Genomic DNA, 17471 nt, shown 5'->3' on the forward strand with positions numbered 1-17471 from the left:
GACGATAGCCTAGAGCACATATTGTACATCCTAGCCTTTTAAGAAAAGTTTTGTGGAAAGTTCCTCTTATTCTTTGACAAATGCACTTACTGCCTTATAATTCTCCTGCAAAAGCACACTTACATTGCTTTCTAAGCATATACCTATGGGAAATTAATGATAATATGCATTATGGCAATCAATCTTATATTTGTACTAGATCTAGAAATAGACTGAAGCTTGACCTAAACTTTCAACAGATTGTTTTATATCTATGATAAAACTATGATAATCTTGTTTTCCTCTGATAGCCATCTAGATGGGGAAATATACCACAGGGAAAGGGATATCAGAAAGACAAAGAATAGGAGAGGAGTAGAAAAGAAGAGGGCAACCCTAGTTGATTTATCTGGCTTTATCAGCATTATTTCTACTTTAAAAGTTTTCCTACTGCTAAGTAGCTATTTTATACTGATCAAACTAAAAGCCAAGCTACAGTGAATTTCACTCTGCAAGGCCTTTTCAGATGCTACAATTTCTGTCTGTTAAATCATAGATGGAAGACAAATATCCTGCTTTCCTTTCCCTGGGTTACAAATTTTGATATAACAGAAGGTGATGGTTTAAGAAGCTCAAACACTGAAGGAATGGAGAATTCCTGTGTCAAAGGAATGCACAGTTATTTGAATCAACCCAGTGATCTATTTACAGTGCAACTGCACATACTGTATGTCTACATACGCTTCAGTTCCTTTAGCAAAATTTAGTAAAATACATAATACTGCCACATTTTTGTTGCTTATTTTGTTATTTTTTATTAGATCGAAAATAACTAAAAATAAAAAAAATGTTTCCTATCTTCACATAGGAATTTATGTAGAATTTATGAGAGAATTTATGTATTCTCTCTACCAGATGATGGGCATTTATATTCAAAAGCCAGCTCCTAAATCCATTTAATACTTCAACCATAGTTTAATAAGGTCAATGTAAAAGTGATTCATGTAGAATGAATCAGAATCAATTGTACTGTCTCTTCATACCTTAAATGTAATTATATACAAGCTTTAACTGGTATAATTTTGGGAGGGAGAAGTGGGTAAAATATATTTGCTTTTTCTGAATTGATGCTGAACACATAATCACAGTGAAATTATAGCCAAACAAATAGGAGAGAGAGGAATTCAGTCATGATAAATAATTACAAAGAAAGCTAACTAAATCCAGTGAGTCCAGGCTAAAGGAAATTGTTTTACAGAAAGTTCATGCCAGTTATTGTTTCAATGTAAAAGATGTGCTGCGATCATTTCATCCTTGCCTTTTAGTCAGGCCAATAATCTAACATCTTTGGATAATGTCCGATACTATAAACACCTCTGTTGTATGCAAAACTCTTTAATGATGAGGCTGGCAAGAGAGATTCCAGGGACAAACATTTTTGAATTACAATAATGTTTCATCTAATATTCAATTACCTATATGTCTTTCATGTGTTCCCTTTGGTATGGCATCTGACTCAAAAAGATTGCACATTGTTCCCTAAATAAATTATGTGCAACTCTGTCTGCCCTACAGCTCAGTGCTTACATGAGCTGCGTGTTTATTTAGCGGTGCAGCCTGCTTGGAAGATATTTAGTGTCTATGTTTTGGCCTCTTGTCTCACTCATTACCTTGAAAAGTAATTATGCAAATATCTTACTGTGGGTTTTATTTATTTATAAACAGCTAAAATTTCATTTTCAGACACGCATTAAAAAAAGCATATGCGCCAGCTATGAAGCTGCACATCCACCTCCACTGAAATGGAGCGGCTGGCAATAGATAAGAAAAATTGTTCCATGCTTTGCCTTGACTGTTTATTGAGGAAAGGAGTGCAATAAATTGGGCTGCAGACAACCAATCACCATGGGATTTAGCTGTGGTCGCAGAAGACAGTTGCTGAATGGTTTGTAAGGGATTTAATACTTTTTTTAAGGAGAAAGGCAAGCTGGAATGGAGATGGGACAGCTGAAGTGAAGGCAGGCTAATATGAAAAGATGTGTTTTCTTCTGAATACCAATGCCACAAAACCAGAAGGATGAGGCTGCTTAAATTCCTGAGAGCTCAGTGGATGGATTCATAAACTATGCTAATAGGCAGGGATCCCAATGGGTTGACATGGAATGATGAGAGCTGCTTTTGATCATCCACTCTTAGCACATCAATTAGTGCTTGATTAGGGTTAAGGAAGGACACATCTGCCACTTTCTTTCTCATACCAATTTTTAAAATCCGAAGTTCTTTTCATCCTTTTTAATGAATAAATTTTGAAGTTTTGTATAAAATTAGCACTGACTAAATTTGAAAATCTGATTATTATTTTTTTACTATCTGATGTTTGGAAAATCTATACTGAGATGCATCAAACGTGTTCAGTTGCTGCACTTTAAAAACCTTTCCTGATCTATACACTGAATAGACTGGGTTCTCAACAGAAGAAGCCCAAGGGTATAAGGCTTGTGAGCATAATTCTGCTCTTGTTATTACTTTAATCTACTCATCTTCACTAGCAAAAGTTGTATTTTGTAGATTCCCATAAGAAGCCATAATCCTTGTGCTAATATTTTTTATCAGATTTACATTTGCTTAAATCTACTAGTATAGTTCTTGGTTCAAAAGTTCAAAAATATTTATTTGTACATTTACGTACTTAAAAAAAAAAGAATTCTCATATTAATTTCAAAAAAGAACATGAGGGATTCTTGAGTGAATAAATGTGAACTGGCATGGAATGGAAGGAGGATAACTCAACTGTCCCTTAACTTATAACACACTCTTGGAGAACAAAGCAATAGAATTGGTGAATGTGGACTCTCTTATGTTGCTTATGTCTTTCACCACCACCACCATTCCTATACTCAGGAAAGCACAACTCTGTTCAAGCATCTATTATAGCTGGCTTTGTTAAAGGTTCCCAGAGCAGACAGGGCTACACTCAGTGGGCATACAAAGAAACCCTTTGCCTTCCTAATGCTCCTAAGTACCAGGTCTCCAAAGGAATGGAGAATATGGCTTTAGACTTTCTCCCTTAATGCTTATTTATAAATTTAAATAAATATATTTCCCGGGCTCCTGAGAGAACTTCTTTATTTACCAAGTGTCAAGGAAAGGTATGTTTCCCTAATAACTCAGAGTTTATAAATGGCAACAAAGAGGAATTAAAGTGATTAAGTCAATCAAATGTTAAGTTAGCAAACGAAGGACAAACAGTGAAATGAATTAGCAAACAGGTGAGAATAAGATAAGGGTTTGACAAGCATCCTTAGGGCCACTGATAAAATGAAGATGAAAGTGAGCTGCTGAATTTGACAGAAAACAAAAGGCCCATAGTTTGCTAGTATTAATTTACATCAGTTTCAACTGCTATGCTAACATGTTCTTAAGCAAATAAAGAAATCATTTTTAAAGCAAGTTTTATTAAGTGATGGCTGATTGTGCTGCAGAATTTGGTGCCCTATTTGAGAGTCAGTTCTCCCACAGTCACACGCAAATAGTGTAGTAGCAGATCTATCCATTGTCAAAAGGAGAGAAAGGAGAAAACAACACATTTGCTCAGAAGAGAATGGCTAATTGCATGGGTGGAGGGAGACACACAGACAATGGTTTAAGCCTTGATTTCAGTATATATAGGGCATTTCAGAGGGCACTGGAATTCTTTCCAATAGTTTCATCAGCTGTTTAGATCTATTTTTGTATTTGTGGAAGTCTATCCCTGCAATTTTTTGACTAGCTATTTGAGAAAGGCTCATGACTTTGTCTTGATTTACATTTTTAGGTTGATAGCGATGCCAAAATAGGAATTGGGGCAACTTTGCCTAATTTGCATGATTCTGCTGCCTAGGATTTATGTGAGTTGATCCAAGCCGTTTGGAGATATGTTAGGAAAGCTTAATGAGTCAGTTAATAGAATCTCTTTACTAGAAAAAAAAGAAGTTTGATATGAATAGTTCAGATTTATTAACTCATCTATTAGTATCCTCAAATTTCCATCCATATAATGTCCTATATATAAGGTGACTCTTATGCCTGGTAAGAAAGATGCTAAGATGGTGGCAAGGCTCCATTGTGGTGCATTTGGTTATTGCTAAGTCATGTTTTGAAAAAACAGTTACACTGGCTCCCAGTTTGCTATTGGTTTAATATTCTTGGCATGCAAGCACAAGGAGCAGACAACAATGTATTATCAATGCCTGTATTTATATTTGTATTTGATACTTATTGTTTGTTGTGTGGACTGTACACCGCCCCGAGTCCTTTTCGGGAGAGGGGGCGGTCTAGAAATTCGAAGAAAATAAATAAAATAAATAATAATGCCATGCTTTCACCAGTTGCAACATATGGCTCTGAAAGCTGGATTGTAAGAAAGGCTGCAGGAAAAAAAGGCCTTTGAGAGATGGTGCTCAAGCAAATTGCTAAGTATTCCATGGTCCACAAGAAGAAATAATGATTCTAGATTAGATAAAGTAAAATCAAACTATTTACTGGAAGCAGTAATGGTGAAACTAATGCTTCAATACTTTGACACATAATACAAATGCAAGAGTCAGTGGAGAAGACTCTGATGCTTGGAAAAATTGAAATCAATAAATGAATGCTTATTTGGACACTTACATGGGACTGAATTCCACTTAATTGCTGATTTTTTGTTACAAGTTGCCAAACTTTTTATTATATATTTATCTATATACTGCCTATCATGTACACAATGTACAGATGGCAATGAGTTTTGTAGCAGCATTCTGCTAAAGACCAACGGGTAAGTAAATGAAGTGAAAACAGCATTTAAAATTCTTACAAATTTCAGGCACAATCTATAATAGGGGACCCTTCAAGTATTTTATCCAGAAGGTAATTTCTAACATCCAATTAAAATGAAACATGAACCAAGGCTCTGGATTGGCAAGATAAAGAGTGAGCTCTTCATTTCTGTATGAAAACATATCTATTATGTGCCTTTGAAGTTTTGGTACACCACAGAATTTATTTAATCATTTATTTCTTAAACAACGTAATTTTTAAACTATCTTCAATGAAAAATTGGTAAAAAAATAAAATACAAGAGCTGAAATTTTATTTTATGAACCTCTTTATTTTGGAAGGAATGTTTTTGGCTCACAAATTTAATTTAAAAAGAATGAAGAAAAGAAAAAATATGTGATTCTATCTGATAGCTTACTTTCAGCTTCCTCCTTAAAACGATTTGTAGATCTGTAGTTCAGGATTATCTGCGGAAAGCAGATTGAACATTTCTCAGCAACCCCCATCTGGCTTTGGCTTTGCCACGCAGATCTGGAGTCATCACCTACAATAGAAAGCAGAAATATGATTGTCAATCAACTGTAGAAATCAACAGGTACATAACAGATGTCTCAAGAGAGTAAACAGGAATAAAGGTATTGGCATGTATAAACAAGATATTTTTTAAAAAAAAACTATTTTAAAAAACCAGTAAGATGTTTTTAAATAAATAAACACATTAACATTTTTAAGAAATATGTTCAAATAAATCATGATATACTTTGCACTGGAGTTATTACTAAAACTAAGGTTTGTCCAAGGCTGAAAATGAATATCTCTAAATAATGGATCTTCCATTATATTTTCCTCCTCTAATTATTTGGGACAATGAAAATCCTTGAGATGAAGCCTTTAATTTCAAGAAAAAGATGAAATAGTTCAGTTGCAGGATTTCATTTGTCAACATGATTTTATTGTAATTTTAACTATCAGCTGCTAACAAGTTTTTTTATATCCTCTTATTTGAGCCTGTTGCACATTTGGTCTCATCAAACAAAGCATTGATTAACTGGTATGTCTGTCCAGACATATGTAGTCACACCTTTCCTTTAGAGGAAGATACCTATTTAACTACTTTTAACCCTGGTTCTATAAAGCTGCAATTTCATGAATATGTACAATAATGTACAAAAAAATCTGAGGAATTTCATCATGTAGCAACATATACTTCACCACGAAGATTAGGGGTAGATCAGGCATATGGTTTAGGCTTGCTTAAAACTGGGATAAGTTCAGAGGAAAGGGAAAGAAAGAATTTATAGACACATGTTTAACATCAAGACTCAAATCAAGGACAAAGTAATATAAGACCATTTCAAATTCCCTAAGAACCCTGTTATAGACCTCAAGGTAACCATTTTGGAAAGAAATGACTGAGAGATTGCTGAAGTCAAATACACCAAAAAGTTTCAAATTACAGGTAACCTCAAAAGGCCTCAAAATGCAACAAGTTTGTAACATATCACAATTGTTAACTGATACATTAGGTGTATTCTGACTCACATGTAACCTATATCTTTACAACCAATCTGCCTTCCCATTCTGTGGTTCTGATGAAGTGAGCTGCAGCTCATGAAATGTTATAATAAAGGCCCTTCTACAAACCATTCTTGGTTTTCTTATAAACTATCTGGAGTCTAACTGCAGTTAGCCACTGCTTAAAATTAATAAATTAAATATTTGACTCTCATAAGCTAACAAAGTTCTCTTCCAACATATGTCCAAGTAAACCTTATTCAATGAGAAGAATCAATGCATCCTTTGGAAATGTGCCACTGTATTATAGTTCCTGTGTGTATTTCTCCTCCTCTCTTTCCCCAACCAGACAAATACTTTATTGATTCTTTTTATTTTCTAAGCTAAAGTATTTGGACAAATAAACATTTCTATCCATTATATGTAAGGAAAACTATAAGAATGCAAATAAACTAAAAAAGCAACTTGAAAACAGACATTAATTAATGTCTCTTCCGGGCTACAGATGTGAGCCCATCTCTGCCCTGCATCTGTTTAGTAAAAGTCTTCCCCCACTCATTACAAATAATTAAACGGCTATCAATTCAATGTATTGCTGGTAAAATGTAGAGTTGGAATTCTACCACCTTGAAAGGACATGTTCAATATTTCATCATTTTCCCCCTTTTAGCACAACAACAACCAAATAAATATGAAGATTATTTAACACTGTTGCTGAAGAAATGTTAAAAATCAATACATTTTAAAGATTTTAACTTTTTTAAAGATCAAATAATGTGGCAAATGTTGAAGCAAAACAAGGAGTGGGAATTAAAAATACTAAACAGACACCTCAGAATGATTTCAAATTTGGAGGCATGTGAATAAATATTCCAAAACAATATTCAAGGTTCATTTTAGAAGAATGCGCTCTGCTCTAAGGATTTAAGAGACAGCTTGCTCTATTCATTATGAATTCTTGAATTGTTTCTAATGGTCTATGTCTAAAAAAAAATCTTTATTAGGAAAATTGTTGTATTAAGTTAAATCTTAATATGTATTCTTTATGGAATTTTCATTTGAATAGTTATAAAGTAAAAAACAGTGGAGGAAAAATGAAACATCAAAACTGTCAGACATATAAATGTGTCGTACAAAAATGAAACATTTTAAATGCTGTCCTTGTTACCTTTGATGTATGAAATGGAATATTATAAAAATGTTTATTTAACATTTTGAAACCATGCCAAACCAGGGAATTGTTATATAGTAAACAAACAAACAAAAACAAATAATAAAAAGCAAAAGAATGCAAGGAACATTTGAATTAAACTCTATTCAATTCAATTCATTTGAATAAACTATGAATAAATGTAAGCTACTTATCTAAAATCATGATAATGCATTTGTCTATATGAATTTGATTTACTCAGAAATTAAACACACAAGATTGTACCTTACAGGCTTCACTCCATTCTCCCGGGCCCCTCTCATTGACAGCTCGAACTTTAAAGAGATACTCTGTATTAGGGGACAGATTATGTATTTCCAGATTCTGTTGTACAATTCCAGTAAGTACTCCTATGAGTTGTGGCAGGATTAAACTTTCAGCTGCCTCTTCATCAAATAGTTCATAATAAGCAACTTCAAAGCTATCTACTTCTTCTGTTGGACAGGTCCAATAAAGCTGTGGAGTGCAAAGAAAGTGCACTGAAAATACTTTTGTGTTTCTCTAGCAAACTAGTAAGTAAGGCTGCTAGCATTTCATATTTGAGTTATAAATGTTTGCAGAATAAAAAAAACAGAAACCTGCAACCCACAACCTCAATTTAATTATATATATTTAATGTCCACAGTACAGGCATTTGTAATTCTGAGTAGCATTTTAGTACCAGTCCCATGGATTTTAAACTTAATAATCTTCCACCTTCTAAAAACTAATTGAAGTTCCATACCAGCCAAAATGTCACAATAACAGGGAATTAAGTCCAATTCATATGATGGGCATCCATTTGGAAAGGCTAGGCTATATTTTTTACTGTCATAAATGTAGCAGAACATTTCAGGTAAGCTCTAGTTTTACCTCTCACCAGATACAGTGGTTTTAGACCTACTTCCCCCACATGGCTCAAATAAAATAAAGAAGGAAAGTATATGTTCTTTAATACCGGTAATTACAATAACCAGAACTTTCAGTACATTTGTATTTTTAAAAGTCTTCCATTTTATTATTCAAAAATTCAACTTGGTCTTAAAATATTTTTTTAAAATAGCTTCCTTCTTACTGGAATAAGGATGAATAAATACATCACCTGCAATGGGAAGCAAAAATGTCATTGTCAGGCAGATGTAGGAACACAGCTACATGGCAAATCTGAGTCAGGAATGTCAACTTTGCTGACCATTGCAGAGGGTGGTGGTGAGGGGGGCAAAAGCCACCTGTCTTGTTAGGGTTGAGATGCAGCTGTTTCTCCCTATCCAGGTTCTTACAGCCGCCAGGCACTGAGCCAACACCTGAAGAGCATTGAGCATTAGCTTGCCCTGCTTTATAGAGTTGTATAATTGGTTATCATCAGCATAGCAGCATGCTATACTATCTTGCCACAGAGGTCAGATTGAATTAAATTAATTTAAAAGAAAAGATTTAAGACATAGAACATCAATATGGAGCTGTTGTTCTATTACAGGATATATTTATAAATAACCACACTTGAGATTCTAATCTGTAACACATCCCAGTTCTCAAATTTAGAAAGGCTCTAACTTTATCCTAGTTCATGATTCTCCAAACTTGGAAACTTCAAGACTTGTGGACTTCAACTCATGCCTGGCTAAAGAATTTTGGGAGCTAAAGTCCACAAGTCTTAAAATTGGCAGATTGGAGGCCCCTGGTTCAGTTCTGTGAACTCATTGCAGATTTGCAGAGGAAATACAGGAAAATTCCTTTTAAAACGCAGCACTGTCCTTGTAGCATGGTAGTCAGATAAACCATAACACATGTCCTCCTTTATTACTAGTTCTACGGGAATATTCATCTTCTGCTGGTTGCCCCTCGTTTATCTAACTTTCCACAGTATCTCAAACTGTTAGGTTTGTAGTCAGGACTGCCCAACAGAGAACACATGTAAATAAATATATGGATGCTCAGGCTCTGATATGATATGTCAACTGGTAAATCAATAAGGTATATTGTATTATCTTTATAATCCTATTCTTACCATTTTAATGGTATTGATGTCACAATTTTATAATTTATACTAGTGATTTACATTTTTCCCATTTCTTATATTATCTAGATTTGACCACTATCATAACAGGATGTTTGTAATATTATCCCTGAATGATATATTATTTGGATGAATGACCAAAATAAAGATACTCACTCAACCTATAAAGGAGAAAAGGCTAACAATAATAAGAACAGAAAAAAAGTAAAATTAGAGCGATATAGAAACAATTAGCATGTAAACTCGGCTCATAAAAATTAAGCTAACTCAGTTCCCCCCCCCCAAAAAAAGCTATCAATAAAATTTCACTTTATAGGCCAACTTCTAGGTTGTTTTTTTTTTTTGACAACTATGATCAGAAGTTGAAAGTAAAGAAGAATAAAATCAGAAAAAACAAGTACTCAGTCAGTGGAACAATGCAACAACTGATTTAAATAAGACAGTAAAAATAATTAGAAGTTTGATGAATATTATGGATACAAAATTAAAGTAACAAACATATAATAAAAATATACAATTCAAATTGTGATCTACCAACCAGACTTTGTGTAGAAAAAGTCTGGTTGGTAGATCACAAAAGACTCAGAGAAATATCTGGGATGGTATTAACAGGTAGCAATAAAGGTATACTTTAAAATAATCATAAAATATGGAGAGAAGTAAAACAGTTCTAGAAATGTGAAAGAATCAATACCAACTATCAAAATAAACATACTACCAAAGATTTTTTAAAAACAAATATTATTTCAAATAGCACCGATATTAGTCACAGATAAAATCCTCTTAACATGAGCAAGGAACAGTCAACAGATTTACATGAAGGGGTGGTGGTAGAGAAACAAGACTAAAATTTCAATTTTACAGCATATTATACCCTTCTGATAATCTGGATGGAAAACTGTGAAGGCAGATATATCAAATCTACTCCAATTCACCCACCCAGTCTCTTTAAATAGGTCAGTTCAGGACTCTTATTTTAAATTGTAGATGAGTGAGATCATTGGAAAGAAGCTGAAATTAAAAACAGTATCATCAGATGAAAAGCCAAGGTTTTTGATAAAGAAAAATGAGGAATTGTAAAGTATGCTAGCCTATGACCAATTGTGAAAGAAGCTTTTCATTGATGATATAATAACTTTGGATCCAAAGCTCAACAACATGTTTCCATTCATATGTTGATCAATAGTGCAAAGCCACAAGAAAGATATTTTAGATTATTCTTCAGTTACATAGGAAAGTACATAAAAATCCATACAAAATAAACTGCAATTTTTCCTTTTTTAAAAATCACTTGGAAATTATTTGAAACAAAAAGTATGCAACTATATGCAGAACTGATAAAGATATACAATTCCATTAACTGCACATTTCTATTATCCAGTATTCTTTGCATTTACAGAAAGTGTGAATGCTGATAAAGATTGCAACGTCAGAGAATAAAAATCATACCTTAGCAATAGTTGGGTAGACAAGAGTTTGGTAAATAACAACAAGACCAGGAGGTGAAGAATATTCTTCCTGTACATCTGGATTGTAACTGGGATAGTTTCTTATATCTCTTGAAGTATCTGATGAGGCATTCCAAATAGAATACAATTGATTCCCTTTCATCTCTGTTGGTGGTGATGACCTTGGTCTAATATGCAATTCATTGTTCCTAAAGGTTTGATCAGTTAGTGAATGAAATGATGATAAGGAGTAACTTCTGTTCAGTCCTAGTGGATTTGAAATGTGTGCACTTGAAACACTCCTTGGAATCATGACATCAGAACCACAAGGATAAGGACTTTTGTTCATTTGTTCATATCGTAATTTATTGCGGATTGATGGGAAAATGCTTACTAGGTTTTCAGCAAGCTCCTCAAAGTTGACTTTAAGATGCTTTATTGGATCTTCCTTAAGGTATGGGTTGGGCTGATAAAGACTTGCAATAATATCTTCTACTTCCTTTATTAAGCTCCAAGCAGATTGCAGGAATGCAATAGGGCTCTGTTCTTTTAAAGCTTCCTTAGAATATTGCATGAGGCTGTCCATTTGATCAATTTTCCTTGTTGCATGGCTTGCAAATTCAAAAAGTGCCTTTTGTTTCTGAAGTTCAAGGTTTTCTACTGCCTCCATCAGTTCTTTTTCACGATCTTGAATTATCATCCGTAATCTCATAAAACCATTCCTAATCTCTTTCCTTTTGGTTTCTTTGTAAGATTTAAAATTGTTTTTTAATACAAGGACTTCCATCAGGTCATTATCAATTACATAACGGACTGCAATAGAACAATCAAGATAATGATCACAATTGATTATTTTGAAGAATACCATTCTTGTTCACAAGACTTAATCACAAGATTAATATTAGACTAGACACAGGCTAACCAATTTTAGAGATGAGTTTCCACTCCAAGTTACATATATTTGAAAGTTTAATATTGTTCAGTTCCAGAAAATTTATGATGTGATGGTACTATATTAAAAATTGTAAATTATCCTTCTATAAATTTATTCATTCTGCCTCGAGAAAAAAGCAAGCTTCAGATTAAGATTTGGATTGATCAATAATTAACTAAACTGTTGTGAAAATTTTAAGAATACGTATTTTTCTGAAAATAAGTTTCTTTAATAATTCTTTTCCTTATTCTAAAGCAAAGTTGCTTTGCAGTTTGCTAACCTCCATTTCCTGTGAGATTATTTTTATTTGTTAGAAAAAGCAAGAATTTATGTATCTGTCATTACTTAGTAGTGAGCCCAATTCCCCAGAAAATGTTTTTTTTTCTCTCTCAGTTTCAGGTAGCTTGGAGAAATTCAACAGGCCATTTTTGTTCCTGAAACCATCATTTGCCAGTAAATCAAAAAGATGGTCTTTGAATCTTATTCCATGGGGGGTGGAGCAAACAGCATCTTACCTTAAATAATTTTAATTATGTAATTTTATATAGCAACATTGCATCAATTTGTTATTCGCAGCAGTATTTACACACTTTGAAAAAGTAATAATTATACCTAGCATTTTGTCAAACTATGTGCAGCTCATAAATGAACACAGAAGCATTTCTACTTGGTTTACATTAAACTGTAATTAATTGAAATTTTACACATTTAATTTCCATGGCTCTATAATGTCTGACTGCCTTAGCAGTCAAGCCTAACTCTGTGATCATTAGAATTGCTGAACCTGCCATATGCCTAATAATCTGTAAAGGGCAATAGGTAATGGGCTAGGCTTTGAGACTTTACTCCTTTATGCCAAAAAGTTCAGAAATCAAAACAGACTCAAGAGCATGGTATGGCTATACCCTCATCAAAACTGTTCTGCTTCACTAGAAGCAATACTTCCCCTTCCCAAAGCATAGATTTGATTGCTTCCTATTGTTCTATAAGGTTTGAACAATGTAAGATAAGGGTCAAGAGATTTTTTAAAAAATAGAGTTTTGAGTAGATGGGAAAACATGTTTTGACTGTGAAAAGAGAGGAAGAAAGCTAGACATTTGTGTGAGGCAGAGAAAACTATGTTAATGGTAGGTCCGTATATTTGATTGCTTCCTGTTGTTCTATAAGGTTTGAACAATGTAAGATAAGGGTCAAGACATTTTTTTTTAAATAGAGTTTTGAGTGGATGGGAAAAGTATGTTTTGACTGTGAAAAGAGAGGAAGAAAGTTAGACGTTTGTGTGAGGCAGAGAAAACTATGTTAATGGTAGGTCTGTATATGTATGTGCCTATATACATGCCTGAGTGTGTGTGTGTATATGACTTCATCACTCCTAAGGTGGTTCAGCCAAAGGAAGTGTAACAAAACATGAGCCTTGCAGTCACATTGCAACCAGCACATTTCTTCTTTCTATCTGCCATTGAAGTGCAACTATGAAAGGCAGGATTTGCACTGTGACAATGCATTTGAGCATTTTTGCTTTTAGTTTTATAATTATGTTTAGTAACGAATGCCTATATGTGCTTTCCAGCTAATTATGGAAGAATAACAACTATCCTGGGACATCTGAAAAAAAATAGCATGTTAATATAAGAAATTCAAAAGCAACCATAAAGGGCCTTTCAGAAATCATATTTCTATATGTTTCTTTATCAGACATACTGTATGTTGTGCTAAGCATCCAACTCCAAAATATATTAAGATTAGATTAATAATAACTTTCCCAAAAGCAGACTATAAGCTTCATGTATTATCTATGTTGCTGAAGCCAGATATTGCAAGGCCACTAGAGAGCTATAAGCTAGACCAGTGGTTCTCAATCTTTTCTTCACCATGGACCCCCTTTAAATACTGTTTGTGGCCACGGACCATGGCCACGAACCTCCAGGACTCAACTCAAGATTTAAATCATAACACTTTTTCCATGCCTTTGCAGATCCCATGACAACATTACACACACACCCCAGGAGTCGGTGGGCCACAGGTTGAGAACCACTGAGCAAGACCGTTTATTTTCCATTGATCAAAATCCACTTATTTAGGAACTTAGAAAACTTTTAATCTTAGAGAAATCTCTGATGGGTTTAGCATTTACATCGATTAGATATAGCATAGCAACTAAGAAAATAACAAGCAGAAAGAATATAATTTAAATAGGAACCTTTTTTAAACTTTGCAATAGTTGTAAATAACATAGCTGACATTTTTGTACATGCTACTGATAAAGAAACTTTGTTATGATCGTTATGTTGAGCGTCAGCACAATATTCACATAGTAGTTCGTGATCTTCAAGGCAGTACTTCGAAAGCGCTGTTTCACCATGGATTAAGCAGTTTTTGTCTTCCCATATGTCATCACTAATTCTAGCATAGGCATGATTTAAGGAAGAAATATCTTGGTGATAATTTCTCAGGCAAAAATTGCAATAGTTCAGCTGACACGTCAAGCATCTCTTCTCCGCCTTGTGCTCATCGCAAATCTGGCAATAGATTGGGACATAGCTTTTGTCAAACCTCCATCTTAGGAAACCGTATCGGCGCATATACTTTCTAGCCAATCGCGCCCTTAAATAATTAATCCTCAGATACATTTTCTTAGAAAATGGTAGGCAATGTGCTTTGTTGCAGATTGGACATGTGATGATGTAGAAACTCTCTGTAATTTCAGCATTCAGTCTGCTCTGCATGATACATTTATCACAAATGCAATGATTGCAAGGCAACATAAATGGGCGGAGAAACATTCGTTGGCACAATGGGCATACAAGCTGGTCAATAAAAGCATGTCCAGAAGGTTCTTTGTCCAATGTAATGACAGATGTATCACTTGGCCCTCGGCTTCTGAGTCTGAAAGTAAAACCAATACAGAAACCTTGGAGTTATATCCAAGGATGTCATTAATTTTTATAATTATCAAACTTAAAATAATAATTCTACAATTATAGAATCACAAACAGGGTTAGAAACTTTGGGGAAAATCAATAGGCTAAAAAATTGATGGCATGAGATTGAAGTCCTTCGTACCCTTTAAACTCTTTCTGTTGAAATAGATTTAGAATGCAAAAGCAGGGAATATGTAGACCTGTAGATATTTCTGAATTGCAATTCCCAGCATCCCAATTCCCAGTATCCCAGCAACCATTAGCTGTGCTACCTAAGGTAATAATAATTGAGCAACTTCTGAAGGGCTACAAATCTCCCACCTTCCTTTTAATGGCTTGTTACATTTCTGAGAACTCCCAAGCCTTTTTAGATTATCTTGAGTTTTTCAAATCTGTAACAGTTGCCAAAATTTTGTAGATAATGGTAAATGATCAGAATACCACATCATAAAAATATTAGATGAATTGGAAAGAGATATCCAAACAGAAAACTAAAGTGCTTCTCATTTCTTCCCATCCTGTGTTACATGGATGTGAATATTTTTAAATAGTTAATTATGTTTGTGTTCCAAATATATAAAATACTGCAATTGCATTTAAAATGTTGTGAGTTATAGGTTTAGGTTCCATAGTTATTCCTTTCCAGAAGAAGGGAACAATTAGTATTTCCATTCAGTTGGGATTTAACTTTTTGTTTACTCCTTCACCTAGTAGTTTTTTTCAAAATTTGCATTTTACATCTTCCACCTGCAATTTATAGCCTTTTAAGTAGTATGCTTAAGGGTAGCGATTGCAGTACTTTTTAATATTTACAAACCACTTTTAGGGTCTATTTAAAAATTCACAAGGGGATATTCTAAGAGAAATTACAGAATTCTCACAATCTAATGCTGTAGAATTTGATAAACTATTTTGAAGAGACTTGCTGCTTTATGATCTGAACTAGCCTAATAATAATTCCACATTTGATCTTTAAGAGCACCAGTTACACACAGACACACACACACACACACACACTCAGGGTAATGGATCAATGTGGTTTGGGCAAGGTTCCCCAAAGCAGCAACATTTGACTGCTCTTACCTTTTTCGTAATTTCGCTCCACGTCTGTATGGCAAATACGGAAAAGTGCAACACCTACTTTCATAGCACTGACATTCATTATTCTCTTCGGTACAGCACAAGCACTTGCAGTTTCTATTATTAGCACAGGAGCAGCAGCACCAGCGACAATTGGGGCTTTCTGAGAACGCGCAGTGACAGCACTGGCAGGTGGTGTCATCCTCATGTGGGCAGTAGCAACAATCACAGTTCCGTTCATCCGTAAACATAAACCGCCACCATAGGCTGGATTGTTTTGGGCCGCATATTTTTAGGTATTTTTTGCAGCAGTTACACCCTGGGCAGCAAGGACAAGTCATGCAACATGCAGGGATTCTGCTGGTCATAATCTTGAAAAAAATAATATTGTTCTTTCTCCTTCTCTCCCCCTTCTCTCCTCTACTATCTTGTTTTTGTTCTTTGTTTGCTACCTTAGGCCTTATTTTCCCCTGGAGTTGTGAAAATTTCTTTTTGATCACTTAGGAAGGAATAATGACATCACAATGGGTTTTACCAATGAAGACACTGGGGATTTTTTTTTTTGAGGGGAGGGGGAGAAGGTAGATGAAAATAGCATATTTGTTACATCACAAAGTATGTCACAATGACCAAACACTTATTTTTGTATTAGTCTGATATTATGGATAAATTGAACAAGAAATGTTCGAGAAAACGAGAAAGGATACTTAGGGAAGTGCAAACTAAAACATATAAAGAACTTGCTGGAATTGGGCAGATGTGGTTTAATGAAAAGAAGGACTAGGAGTAACACAATAGTAGTGTTCCAATATCAAAGTGGTTGCCACAAAGAAGAGGGGCCAATCTATTCTCCAAAGCACCTGAAAGCAGGACAAGAAGCAATGGATGGGAACTAATCAAAGAAAGAAGCAATCTAGAACTGAAGGAGAAATTTCCTAATAGTTAGATAAATTAATCAGTGGAACAACTTGCCACCAGAAGTATTGGACACTTCAATACTGGAAGTTTTTAAAAAGAGACTGAACAACAAGTTGTCTGAAATGGTATGTTTCTTGTCTGAGAAGGGGGTTGGTCTATACCTCAAAGGTCAATCTACTTGATTTTCCATATGCTGTCATGATAAATAATTCTGTACAATATCACATATACTATCTTCACAATCCACTCTTGCATTCTTTCCAATGTCCTCCCACGACAAGTATAGATGAAAAGTCACCTGAACTTCAGCTGCTTAACATTTCTGTTTTCTTTAACTGTTCCTGAAATATTAAATCAAGGGTTGGTATTTACCGTTACCCTATGTCAGCAGTTCAAGGTAGTCAGAAATGTACTTTATAGAGCAAGGTTTTTCAACCTGGATGATTTTAAGATGTTTGGACTTCAGCACTGATGCTGGCTGGAGAAAGCATGAAGAAATTCCACCTACACCATCTTACACCAAACAGAATCAAAGCAGACTTATGTCCATGCCCCCTCCTTTCCACAACTGAGTCGTTATCCGACAGCTCTTGCATACACGTGCCGCCTTGTACTATTGTTCTGACAGTTCTTTAATGATTTTTTAATGGATTTCATTGTTCTTGATAGAGAT

At 34.5% G+C, this 17471-nt stretch overlaps 1 protein-coding gene across 1 annotated transcript; it reads right to left on the reverse strand.

Moving 5' to 3' along the window:
* Nucleotides 1-5239: 5239 nt before the first annotated feature.
* On the reverse strand, nt 5240-16221 carry TRIM42 (tripartite motif containing 42; the record flags this gene model as incomplete). The annotated part of the gene is made up of 5 exons (XM_081954049.1): nt 5240-5320; nt 7727-7957; nt 10947-11758; nt 14080-14756; nt 15884-16221. The coding sequence occupies 5 exons, from the start codon at nt 16219-16221 to the stop codon at nt 5240-5242; spliced, it is 2139 nt and encodes a 712-aa protein (XP_081810175.1).
* Nucleotides 16222-17471: the final 1250 nt, after the last annotated feature.

The sequence above is a fragment of the Natrix helvetica genome (genome assembly GCF_964273705.1).
Source record: "Natrix helvetica genome assembly, chromosome: 5".
Lineage (NCBI taxonomy): Eukaryota > Metazoa > Chordata > Lepidosauria > Squamata > Natricidae > Natrix > Natrix helvetica.